The 14,005-nt window shown below is 41.1% G+C and overlaps 1 protein-coding gene across 6 annotated transcripts in view; it reads left to right on the plus strand.

Annotated features, from left to right (window-relative positions):
* DCLK1 (doublecortin like kinase 1) overlaps positions 1–14,005 on the plus strand; it is a 345,410-nt gene that overhangs the window by 170,759 nt on the left and 160,646 nt on the right. For all 6 annotated transcript variants that reach the window (XM_053900268.1, XM_053900262.1, XM_053900264.1 and 3 more), the window contains exon 4: positions 7,048–7,147. In XM_053900268.1, coding sequence (XP_053756243.1) covers positions 7,048–7,147 — 100 coding nt within the window. The remainder of the gene's footprint in view (positions 1–7,047; positions 7,148–14,005) is intronic.

The raw sequence follows: 14,005 nt of genomic DNA on the forward strand, positions 1-14,005 counted from the left end.
TTCCTTTTTAAAAAATTTATTAGACATTTTTTATTATAAACTATTAGTGTACAATGCATGTGATGACTATTATTAAAATGGTTTTATTAACTGAAATTTATAATACACAATTGTAAGGGTACGTGTTTCTATGCTTTGAATAGGTTTGTTTTCCTGTAGCTTGGTAGTTAAGAGCCTGGTTTTGAATTGTAACTGATATAGTTTCAAATTTCTACACATCTTCTGTTGAATCTCGCTAAGTTGTTTTTTTAATCTGTAAAATAGGGATACAAATAACATCTAACTAACTCTTGTCAGATAGAGTCTGTCTCCTTTACAGCAGAGAGGGTTCAATGCAATAATGTATATTGAGGATTACATGTAATAATGCATATAGAACTATTCTTGTTGTATCACACCAAAAAGAATTTTCATCTTTTTTTTATATCTTCATCGTATAAATTACTGCGATAAAACATATTGGAGCCAGTAGAGAAACTGATAGCCAAGAGAACTTAAGGAACTGTTTCAAGTTTATACAATGTTTGTGTCAAATCTAGGCTCAGAACCCAGGTATGGCGATACTCATTCAAGGACTTTTCCCAGCACATCTGGCAATTATAACCACCCATGTTTTTTGAGATACAGTGGGTTTGGCATTATGCTAAGTGCCGTCAGAGATAAACTCTGATGCAATAAATGGGATGTCTTTACTTGGGGTTAGATTTTCATATAATAACCGAAGCACTAGGTAAGAACTGAAAATTAATTGATAGAATATTAAGCATTGTATGCCATAAACGACTTCCTTTATGAATTATAATATAATACACATTCCTTTATGAATTATAATATAATACACATACAGTTTCTTTTCTAGTGTAGGGACATTTCAACTGAGGATGGTTTTCTCAGGGGAATACAAATCTCTGGATCCCACAAAACTGAAAGTTGTGACAGATTCCAAGGGGTCTTAAGTTAAAACAGTGCTACCTGTGGTAGCAGGTGGCCATCCTTGTTAATGACATTCACAGCATCATTTCAGTGGAAGCCTGATGGAAATCAGAGCATGTACCATATCCCATCTTCATTTTACACCATTTCCCTGATGCTAATTCAAAGTATTCTATTCACCAAAATAATTAATACTAGTAGAATTCCTGTTCCCAAAGTGAGGAGGGGCACCTATATGCTGTATTTTATCGAAATTCACTTAGGAGGTTAAGTATATAGTGCCCAGGAGCTACATACTAATGTCTATTTTTTGTTTATATTAGGTGCACATTTGGGGACACCTGGGTGGCTCAGTCAGTTAAGTGGTGAAACATCCGACTGGCTCAGGTCATAATCTTGCCATTCCCAAGTTCGAGCCCCGCGTTGGGCTTTGTGCTGACAGCTCAGAGCCTGGAGCCTGCTTCAGATTCTGTGTCTCCTCTCTCTCTCTGCCCTGCCCCCACTCATGCTCTGTCTCTCTTTGTCTCTCAAAAATAAATAAACATTAAAAAATTTATATTAGGTACACATTTGGCTTGTACTTATTTGGAAGCAAAAATGCATTTAAGCTAATAAAAATAGCTGAAATTTATCGAGGACTTTTTCTCTTTTGATTCATAGTCTAAATTCTTCTCATTTTTAAAGTAACCAACACGATAAACATATTTGATATGAGGCACGAAGAGATGAACATCTAAGTGGCAGAGTTGGGTTAATTCAGGACCTGAGCTCTGATGACAGGCTGTGCTCTTGGAAATTGTGCCAGAGGTGGTCTCTGAGGTGCTGAAGAATCCTCCCCCCAACAGGAGGCACTACCTCTGCCCTAACCAAATGTAGGATCTTTAGAAACAGGATGTGTTTCAAGATAGCTAACTGGGGTCTCCTGACTCGCCCAAGTCAGCAGTGGTCATAGTGCAAGGATGGCAACTCAGCCACCTGAGTCCAAGCCCGTGACCAAAACCACTGGTAGGTAATGCAGTTTACTCTCTGCTGAATTGCTAATTCACAACAGTGTGTTAGGAATTCTTTGGAGTGTAAGTCTACACACATCTGTACTGGAAAAGAAGAGATGAAGGATGAGGGCAGTTGTATTCTTAAGGCCTAGCACAGTGGCTAGTAAATAACGAGTTCAATAAACATCTATTGAATGATGACTAGGGGCTCAGGGAAGGGGTAAATCACTTTGGATTGGAGTGGATAAGAAGGTAAGGCTTGAACCTTCAACTGAGCCTTGAGTCATAGGAGAGATTTGAACAGGCAAAGAGGTAAGAAGGGATACCAAGTGGAAGAAAAAAGTCATACAAAAACCCATACAAGTAGGAAAGAAGAAGTCCTTTTCTGAGAAGAATATGTAAAGCAGATAAATAGGACCGTGTTTTGGGTTATAGCATAGTCCTTGCATTCGTCCTTATGTCCATCCATCCATCCATCCATCCATTCAAACATCCAGGCATCCAATCCTCCATCTGTCCATCTATCCAAACATCCATCCATCCATCCATCCATCCATCCATCCATCCATCCATCCAACTATCCAATCAATGCTTACTAAGTATCAGGTACATGGCATGACTACTGTAGACTTGAAAAGTAGGTTGGAACAAGATGGAATGCCAGACTCAGAAGATAAACTTTAATTTGATGGCGGTAAAGCCATTGATTTTTTTCTGAAGCATGGAAAGAGATATTGAAAGTTTAAAAGAAAGAGTAGATTAGCAGAATTAAACAGGATGGATTGGAGAGAAAGGAGATAGGAATGAGAAAATCCACCGGCGGGAAATGCCAAGGTCCACAGGTAGGAGAATAAGCTCTGGACGGATGTGGTGATAGGGGTAAAGGGAAAGATGACAAGAAAAGGCCTGACTTTGAGAGAAGTTAAACTGTAAGTGGAACTTGTTCCAGAGAGAGAATCCTAAGCAGGCTCCACGCTGATAGCAGAACTATCAGGGCTCAAACTTGTGAACCATGAGAACCTGAGCTGAAACCAAGATTCAGATGCTTAACTGACTAACCCACTGAGGCGCCCCAGGAACTTGTTTTTTTAAGCTTGTTATCACACTGAATTTCAAGAACCTCAAATTTATTTATTTATTTATTTATTTATTTATTTATTTATTTATTTAGGAGAGAGAGCAGGAGCAGAGGAGAGGGGTGGAGGGAGGAAGAGGAGAAGGGAGAACCATAAGCAGGCTCCGTGCTCAATGCAGAGCACGATGCAGGGCTCAATCCTGGGATCATGACCTGAGTTGAAATCAAGAGTCTGATGCTCAGTCAACTGAGCCACCCAGGTGTCCTGGGAACTTCACATTTAACAACACCGTATAGACATATAAAATCAGATCTTTATGCAAAACGTTGGTTTTACACTTCTCTATCTGTCTTAATCCTTTGATATCAGAAGGTCCAGTAATGCCTGAAGGAAAATTCTCACAGTATGTTGGCCTAGAGAAGAGGGTTATACGTCGTCTTCTGTTACTCTATTTTGTTAGATGGAATACGTTACAGCCACCTCCAGGTCAATGATAGAGGGCGAGAGCACCGGTAATTGAAGTGGTCAGATTATCCGAAATCCATCTTTTTCATAACTTTGTGTTTAAGCCTCCTTTACTATCAAATCTTTTATCAGGGCTTCTAACAAGAAGCAGTTTTCTAAATTTGAATGTGATCTACTGACCATTCCCAACTTCGGCAGTGGGAGGTTATGAGCAGGGAAACGGCTAAACGATCCCAGAGCAGAGAGCACAGAAAACCTTACAATTTCTGATAGTTTAACAAATTCTTTGATTTTAGTCACTGAAGATTGAGAGGTAAATGAATACATGTTGCTTGGCACTGAAACGGCCTTTTCCTGTCTTTTTGTGCTGGGTGATGACAGTTACTTTTCTTTAACAATTGCTACATTCCTTTTATGTTCTTGGAATCCTGGAGTTGGAAACAACATCAAAAGTTCATCATGTTTCATTTCCCACTTGCCAACAGAATTAAACCTAAACTGTCCAAGCTGGATCATTGGCTGCTGTGTTCTTTGAGTCTTGGGCTTAAAGGATGGCTATGGGTATATAATGGAAGGGAGTTAGTTGGCTGGCAACCTGTTTATCATGTGTTATAGTTTTTTTATTTTTTAATTTTTTTTTAACATTTAGTTTTGAGATACAGAGCATAAATGGTGGGAGAGCAGAGAGAGAGGGAAACACAGAATCCGAAGCAGGCTCCAGGCTCTGCACTATCAGCACAGAGCCCGATGTGGGGCTCGAACCCACAAACTGTAAGATCATGACCCGAGGTGAAGTCAGACGCTTAACTGACTGAGCCACCCAGGCGGCCCTCACGTGTTATAGTTTTGATGATAGTTATCTGCCTGCTTAGCGATAATATAAGACATGCACACATAGATGAATGTGATCTGATTGGCAGTCTGATGTTCTAGAATACAAATGAGGGGAATATGTGGAACAGAAGGACAATTTTCTTTGGAAAACAATATTTTTCATCTATTAAGGTTTGTTATCATAATGTTTGGCACAAAGCTTAGCAACAGAGTAGGCCCATCATAGGTGTTTGAAGGAGTAAAAAAAAAATCTAGCAAATAAGTATTTACCAGCTGAAGAAATGTGGCTGCCCAGGAGAGTGGGTTAACTGTTCTTCCCATTGTGTGTTCCCAGAGTTCTTTTCAACTCTGTCTGTCAGTGCAGACCCCAAGAGAACCACGTTACACAGTAGTCCCTATGATACTATGTGAAAAAGAGTTCTAGAATCAAATAAGATTGGGAAATACTGTATTTTCTATCTCCTGTTTGGAATTATGGTGCACATTAGCATGTTAGGGCTTTGCAAAGACTGGAAATAAAGAAACCTGTTTATATTGGGTGAACTCGGTATTTAGTAAATCTATTTGACCATAGGGAACTTCCCCCCCCCTTTTTTTTCACAAAACCTATTGACCATTCACACTCCAGGAAACACTGCCTTTTAAGGTTAATTGTTCATATTTTTGTCTGAGGGAGAGACCACCTTTTATTCATTTTTGTCTGTATGTGCTCTATGCTAACTTGCATATAGTAGGCACTATAAAGACTTACACATGTAAAAGGAAAATGGCCTGTATGGGTTGGTTGGGATGACATCAACCACTGATCGAAAAGGCTGCGGTGGAGTGCTTGTCTTGAAGATAAAGATAAACAGGGTCACAGATGAGATCAGACAGAAAGGGAGGAGTGAAATGGAGTGGGTTCTGAATTCAAAGGGCCTGTTTTTAACCCAAGTAGAAGACCAGAGCTTCTGACACCACTCTTGAAGATCTTTAGTCTACTTTTTTTTTTTTTAATGTTTATTTATTTTTGAGAGAAAGAGACAGAGACAGAGTGCGAGCTGGGGAGGGGCGGAGAGAGAGGGAGACACAGAATCCGAAGCAGGCTCCAGGCTCTGAGCTGTCAGCACAGATCCCAACATGGGGCTCGAACCCACGGACTGTGAGATCATGACCTGAGCGGAAGTTGGACGCTTAACCAACTGAGCCACCCTGGTGCCCCTTTGGTCTATTTTTTATGACAATTACAATGTCCCTTTTAAGTCACCTATATTTTCAAGCTTTTCAGAAATCTTTCGTGGGTGTACTTCACTCACACTTAATGCGATTACCATACTATTATAGCAATTTCATTCTTAAAATTTCAGCCAAGCGATTATTTGGAAATGAGAGCCTACTTGGCAAAACTATCTGAAGGCTACACATGACTGTGTTTGGGGTCTCTAAGCAAGGCTGCGTTCTCCCAACTTACTACTGTAAGGCTTACAGCACCTTTGATGTGTCAGAGCAGTGCCACCCGGCACTGAAATAGAGCAGAACCCCAGATATGCCCTGCAGCTGACTGCAGACAAATAAGGGAGTGCTACTAGTAAACAGAGGCCCCAAGGATCCAGGGGATTTTTCTGTGGTCCTCAGATATCCAAGACTCTCAATGCTATTAGAGAGTCTATTTCATACAGCTCTGAATGGGTGCCTTCATTTGGCTGCTTTATGATTTGCTCCAAGCAAAGGAAATTGAAAATAGATAGAAATCAGTAGTGTTCCCAGTGCCTTGTGTTGGCATCATACATATTGTGAGCAAAATATTACACCACATATCCAGAGACAGAGAGCCGTGTGCTTGAAATTTTTCATTTTGACCACAAGTGCTTGAAAAACAACATTTAGCTCTCTTAAAGTTCTTACTGGAGAATAAGCTGAATAAATATCCAAAGGTTGTTTTAAAACTTTCCTCTGGCGTAACTACAAGAAGCTGGGCAGCACAGGAGTTTTAAAGTTTAGTATCCCTTGAGTTGTGGGCATACACCGTAACTTGAGTTGCCCCGTCTCTGTATCTGAATTTAAGAAATAACTATTCTATTATTCCTTTTATGAGGACTTCCATTTCCATTTCTGTTTTTTTTTAAATGGATTTGTTTATTTTGATGGGAGGTGGAGGGGAGGAGGGCAGAGGAGGGCACGGTTCCATGCACCGTGAGATGACCTGAGCCAAAATCAAGACTCAGATGCTTAACTGACTGAGCCACCCAGGCGCCCCTCCATTTCTGTGTCAACTAGAGGTAGAATGGGTCTAAAGGAGATCATTATATTCATACTCTGATACAGGTATTTTTCTTCAGTAGTTACCCTAGTAACCACCACACGTTTGCTATATTTGTTGCTAAAATCATATGCTGACTTTTATTGCTATCGAGGAATATTACATTCAAAAGAATAAAGGGGTGTTCCTTTTCCACATCTTGCTGCATCCACTGTATTATGAAAATAAAGGGCTCTTACCTCATAGCCTATTGATATGTCAAGTAATAAATGTGACAGTTACCGGTTCTATTTTCCTTATCCCGTCTTCCTGCGCAACTGAAATGTAACATGTTTCTTACTAGTAACAGATGCTGGAAACCTTTTTTTGAAATTCCTCTGGAGAGGCTGTCCTGTTGATTCCATTAGACGTGGGAAGTGGCTTTATGCAGATGTCTACTTGCCAGGATGCAATGTTGTAATTGCTGTTCTGCTGACCCCTTGCTGAGTGCCATGCTTTTCTCTTGTAGGTGATGTGCCTTCAGGACTTTTTTGGTGACGATGACATTTTTATTGCATGTGGACCGGAGAAGTTCCGTTACCAGGATGATTTCTTGCTAGATGAAAGTGGTAAGGAAAAAAAAAAGTTCAAAACCAGGGGAAATTTGAGGCAGCTTTCCAAAATGAGCCACACCAGGCCAAGATTATGTCAACCCCAAAGCTACCAAATCAGTTTCAGATCCTCACCCAGCATGTCTTTTCCATATCTAGAATTTCTTTGATTTTTTTTATATAGAAAACAGATGAAATGATAATTGGAAAGGTTAAATCATTCAGAAGAGTAAATTACCAATGGCTAATTTATAACCATTTAATAACTAAATTGATGTTTTATAGAAGACCATGATGCAGATTTCTACATTTTTAATTATCTATTTTTGCCAACATGTGTAGTTGAGAGCTTTGTAATCATAAAATTATTGAGTGTGTTTCTCTGTGAAGCTTTCACTTTACCTACTTTTAGGTTCCTAACTGGGGACAATGGCTAGGTATCCCTTTTTCTTTAACTACTACAGAATTTGTATGTCATTAGCATCTGTGAGAGGCCAAAAAGGAGGAGGGTAGGTCCTTGGATTCAAACTGAAATGTGATTGTAAAAAATAGAGAAGAGACAGTTGATCAAGAGAGAAAGAATTGTCTCAGGAAATGAATATGAAAAACTGTGACTTCAAGAATGATTTTTTTTTGATGCCATAAGTCATCTCAAGAGTCCTAACAGCATCACAGAAAAGATTATTGCACTGAAAAAAAAAAGAGACCTCTCCTTAATCGTATTACTTCTAATTTAATTGGGAGATATTACATATTTATGGACAATTCAGACTCTAGCTGGTGGGAAGTGCTTTTTGAAATGATAATGGATTTTATACTAAAATGCATGTGGAAACAAATTAGTGAGCTTTTGACAAAGTGGATGGGAAATACTTGAGTGCCGACTTGGTAGGGTAAGTGATGTGATGGAGGGGTCCTGCCCCGCCCCTGCTGATGTATGTTCACATATAGTATCTATATTAATGGTATATACACATATCGTCCATATGCATTTGAACATAGTACAATTATTTCATCATTTAAAAATGACTTGGGGTGTGTGGGGAGGGATAGGAATTAGAAAGATTTCCCCTGTATTGTGAAAACTTCGAATGCCCAATGGACGTATATATTTGACATGAGATATGACATAATATGTTGGTTGGATAGATAGATAGATAATATGATAGAAGTGTCATTTGAAGAGATTTAAGTTATTTTGCTTCAAAAAAAACCTAGTTGAAAGAGTGATGTCGGTATCCTTCCCTCTAAATAAATTTTCTCTAAATACATTCCATCTTTATCTCTGATTGATGTGCCTTTTGGGGGCCAGGATTTATGTAAATCTATCATACACAGGGTGCCCCCTGGGAGGACTCTCCCATCCCACCCCTGCCTTCTACGGGATGAGACTGCTCTGTCATTGTGCAAAGCAAGAGAATGTTAGGAGTCAGGCAGGAGCCAACAACAGTTTCGAGAAAAATAAACTGCCTTGACTTTCAATTTAAAGACAATAACTGCTTCTGATAGAATAGTCTGAGAGAACAGATAACGTTCTGAAATGAAAGTTTCATTTGTTACCTCGATAGAAAACAAGCTGTCAGATTCCGGCTGGAATACAGTTCAGTGTCAAGTCAGCAGTGTTGACCTGGGGCTGCCCAAGTGTCTATCAGGCCTGCAGGTAGGCCTGGGACCTCCCCTGGCCCAGCCCCTCCCGGTGAGGCCTCTGGGTTGGGCTTTGCCTTCCCTGCAATGTGCTCTCACACCGTATGCTGCAACTTGTCCTATTCCCCTGTGACAATAGACAGGCTTTCTGGAAAGCACAACAGAAAAATACCAGGAAATCCTTTGTGATTTCCCCTTAGAATACTTTCTCATTAAAAAAAATGCAGATAGGGGCGCCTGGATGGCTCAGTTAGTTAAGCTTCAGACTCTTGATATGGGCTAGGTCATGATCTCACTCTCATGAGATCCGGGTCCTGAAATGGGCTCCGAGCTGAGTGTGGAGCCTGCTTGGGATTCTCTCTCTCTCTCTCTCTCTCTCTCTCTCTCTGCCCCTACCCCCACTCCTTCTCTCTCCCTCCCCTTCTCTGCCCCTCCCCTGCTTCCATGCACTTTCTCTCTCTCAAAATAAATAAACATTTGTGAGAGAGAGAGAGAGAGAGAGAGAGAGAGAGCGCGCATGCTCTCATGCTAACAGGGGAGGAGCAGAGAGAGAGGACAGAGGATCCGAAGTGGGCTCCATGCTGACAGCAGAGAGCCCCATATGGGGCTCAAATTCCATGAAATCATAACCTGAGCCGAAGTTGGATGCTTAACCAACTGAACCACCTAGGCGCCCCTAAATAAACATTTAAAATATTTTTTTTGAAGGCAGCTAGCTAGCTAGATATCTACATACACGTACAACAGTGCATGTGAACACACATGGATCAGACACCTTGCCCGTCATTTATGGTTTGCCACTTTGAAGGACCACTTCAAACTATTTCAGTGAGAAAGTGCGAACTTCAAGTTCTTACCCCCGATGAATATACCCTAACCATTTCTTGGTGTGAAATCCATTTGCTGAGTAACAGTGTCCTCCTCCATCCTAAAAGAAACACGTGGATTGGGGGAAGGGGTAGAAAAAAGAATCTAAATTGAGATTTTACTTCCTTGGATGAACTTACTCTGAGACTAAATTCACACATTGACAACTGCAATTTCCCTGTTGCTTGTACAGCATGTTCTAGTGCTAATGTATTAAAATTTGAATCTTTTTTTAAGTGCTCTGGGATGATTTATCCCAGCTTATCTGTACTTGCTAAATGGTATTTGCACGTTGCGGCTTCATTTGGCCTGTTCCATACTAGCTTCCTAAAAGGAGTATCAGTGGGGGATACAGACATCTTCAGAATTAATACTCAAGCAAGGCTGGGCTTGATTTAGTGGCATCAGGAAGTGGCCTTTTGCCACAAGGCAGCGCTTTTATTTTGTCTTTCAAGATTAACCCAGCTCCCTGTGTGCTCAGGATCAGCAAGAATACGTCCCCCTAATTACTGCTGGGCCAGCTCCTGGAGATGGCTTGTAAGGTCTTTCCAGGGAGGAATTCTGCCATTATAGACTTATATTTCGTGGGCTGCATTGGAGCCAGATCAATATTAGAAACTGTGAGGGAGCATCCTTCCTCCCCTAAATTTTCACATGTGGGAAAAAAATGCCTTCTTTTTTCCAGCTTAAAATGTAACCCATTTTAAGCAATATCGTCATCAATCGGTGGAGTCTTAGCACCTTTGAAAAATGGTGGATACAGCGCTATATATAGAGACAGACAGGCCAACAGCTCCTTCCCCTGCATGGGCTGCTGTCTCATTTAGAATGATGAAACATAGTCAAGGAAAATGCCAAATTGGAGACAGGAAGCTTAACATAGTTTTGCTTATATATTGATGATAAACTGACAAATTGGTGATTTTGTTGCCATTAAAAAATGAGAGGATTTTGTTGAGGAATGCCCACCTCACACCTAGGAGGGACGATTAACCCCTCGGTGATGAGCTTGTCACGGGATGTCACCTTCTGTCTGTCCCCCCCCCCCCCCAGCTTCAAGCCAACACCCCCCAAACCTGCTAGGCCAGTGCCTTCACCCATTTACCTCACCCCTGCCAAGCCTGCCACCTGCTCAGGAATCTGAGTATTTCTCATCCTCTTTTTTTACCAACTCCTGAGTGCTCTTGAATCTGATGTTAATCGCCATTACTTCAGACTTACATATTTTTGCACAGATGTTACTAGCTTCCTAGGGCTGCTGTAAGAAAGCACTGTAAATTAGGTGGCTTCCAACAACTGAAATTGATTTTCTAACAGTTCTGGAGGCCAAAAATCTAACCTCAAGATATAGGAAAATTTCTGTCTCCGAAGTCTCTGGGTAAGATGCCTTCTAAGCTATAATCCTAGTTTCTGGTGGTTGTTGGCAATTTTTGGAATCCCTTGGCTTCCTGCACCGTTACTCCAGGGTCTGCCTCCAGCCTCACAAGGCCTAGTTCTCTGTGTGTGCAAATTTTCCTCTTCTTCTAAGGACCCCAGTAATTGAACTAAGTCCCATCCTAATCCAGTATGACCTCATTTTAACATGATTACATCTGCAAAGACCCTATTTCCAAATAAGGTCACGTTCACAGGTACCAGGGGTAGGGCTTTAACAGATCTTTTGGGGGACACAATTCAACCCACCACAGATGTCTGAGGTTGTCCAGATTTTATTTGAACTTGAGTTACAAATAAACTCATTTTTATTTGTTTGTTTCGGCCTGTCTTTAGATTTTCACAGTTATAGCTTTATATTAATCAGTACAATACCTAGACAACAGAGCTGTGACAAGACTGTCCCCTCGTCTGACCTTTCACGGGTAGGGTCACTCATCTCGTGGATCAGAAGAATGCTGTGAGATGGTCTGAGTAAATGCATTGGTTAGCAGTGCATTTGACAGGGCCTCTCCTGGAATCCTTTTGACTAAGATAAAAATATATGGTCTGAATGACATAGGTGGTTGTGTTTTTAATTGATTGAACTGAGTTGCCTTGTCCAAGAGGCTGATGTCCATGTGGTGGTGGAGATCTCTGTTAGAATTCACTCAGAGGTCCCTGAAGAGAGGGACTGTTTGTACGCTGAGAATCACACCAATAGGGTTCTGCCTTGGATTCTGTGTAGTTGAGTGTGGCTAGAAATGCCCATCTGAGAACATTGATGGTGTATGGATGAAATCATCTGGTAGGAACACAAGGATCCACAAGGATTTTAACAGAATGGATTGTATCCAAGAAGATAAAATTAAATTGGTATTAACAAAAAGTAGTGCTTCGGGTATTTTTTTGTTTAAAAAAAAAGCCAGTTTTACAAGCTTAATTAGGAGTAACGTAGTTTTAACAGTAGAGCATGCATGTGAAGATTTTAGTTGACTGCAGGCTTCTTGTGAGATGTGGCTCATTTGCCGAATGGATTGTAGGCACGTCATATATCATAAAACCTTTCAATCCGCCTGATTGAACATGGCAAATGTTGACCGAAAGGTAAAATTAAAAGTGCTCTTCAAAATTCACAAAGCTAGTATACAAGTAGAGTAAGTATAGTGTAGAAAAGAGAAGAAATTTAAATTATTGGGCTTTCACATGGGTTTTGTAAGTTTGCAGCATTTATACTTTTGAAGTTTTGGAAGTTTAAAACTGCACTAAGACTTTCGGGATACCGTGTGTGTGTGTCCATGTGTGTGCGTGCGCTTGTGTGCGTAACGTCCTATTTCTGAGGAGTGCCAGGCCAGGTGCTCCCTGTACTAGACACACCCATCGGAAGTACAGTGTGCTTCCTGGGTATGTGATTCTAAAGGTTTCTTTGTTTTTGAGGGAGAGATAGAGCACAAGTGGGGAAGGGGCAGAGAGAGGGCGGGGGGGGGGGTGGGGGACGGAGGATCCGAATCAGGCTGTGCTCTGACAGCAGCTAGCCCGATGTGGGGCTCAACCTCACAAGCTGCGAGATCATGACCTAAGCTGAAGTCAGATCTGACTAAGCCACCCAGGTACCCCCTGGGCATGTGATTCTAGAAGGAACATTTCTTTGGCTTCTCCTATGGACTCCCTGCTGGTGGGTGCCCAGAATCCACTTCGTAAAACATTTCTGGAAATACTCCATCCTGAGCACTTTCCAGGGACCCATGTCCTGAGTGAGATGAGACAGAAGCTGCATTAGGCACCCTTCACCAAGCAATGATTTTGATTGTTTTCCCCAACTCTGGGTAGTAAGAAAATGGGGTTAGAACCTAGAATAGTGGAAGCCGTCTTGGAGTAAGGTTAGAAGACAGGTGTAGTCCAAGTTCCATGTCCTGCTTGCTGTGTGGTCTTTGTATCTCTGAGCCTGCTTCCTATTCTGGGAAACACCTTTTTTTCCTGGGTTGTAATGGACCTCAAATGAGATAATAAATGTCAAAGCACGTTCAGAACTGTGTTCCTTGTTACTTAGTGAATGATGTTAGTGAATGACACCTCAGCTAAAATATACCTCCTAGTGGACTGCAGCTGGACTCAGCCATGTAGATTCATTTGCAGGGCTTAATTGGAGGCAGATGTCACCAAGATTTGGTTCTGGTGCTCTTTAGAACCAAAAAGCGATTATCTGTTGCTTTCTTCCCACTCTCGACTTCTATTCCTGTGGTGGAGGTAAGAGGGAATTAAAGGACCTTTGAAGATATCCACCCTTCTCTGGAGGGAATCTCTGGAAGATTAAACCAAACCGCATCTAGAACCTTAAAATGGACAGACTCTTAAAATGGACAACATTCAAGGGTCCCAGCCTGTATGTCCACATAGATTTGGGTCTGTGGGATTTTTGGTGGCCCCATCACTCTGTCCCAGGGCTGGTGATGCTAGGAAACCATAAGTCATTACAAACACTAGGAAAATGCTCTGAGTCTGGATAGGCCTCCTCACAGAATGGATTTTTAGCTACTGCTAACAAAACTCATTTTTTCATGCGTCCATTCATTTATTCAATAGGCTAAGCTAATTTAGCATGTGCCAGGCAGTATGCTAGGCACAGATAACTGTGCATTTACTGCACTTACATGAAATATGACCGGCCGACCCGTCATAAGACTTTTAATATTGCTTATGTCTAAAAATGCCAACAGATCTCTGGCCCTGAACTTTGACTCAAAATATTACATGGTGCTTCTTGCCGTAGTGTATTTTATTCCTTTGGAAAAATATTGTGGGAAATGACTAATGGGGTCATAATAGACTGACTTCTCTTTATAGATTTAAATTTTAATTGGATTATATGGCCAGTTTAAATTGAATCTGTGGGCATATTTCTTTGAGATGCGTGGTACTTCGTGCTGGAATATTTTATTGTTTCAATAAATG

The sequence above is a fragment of the Panthera pardus genome, unplaced genomic scaffold (genome assembly GCF_024362965.1).
Source record: "Panthera pardus isolate Hobbes unplaced genomic scaffold, ASM2436296v1 HiC_scaffold_1, whole genome shotgun sequence".
NCBI classification, from domain to species: domain Eukaryota; kingdom Metazoa; phylum Chordata; class Mammalia; order Carnivora; family Felidae; genus Panthera; species Panthera pardus.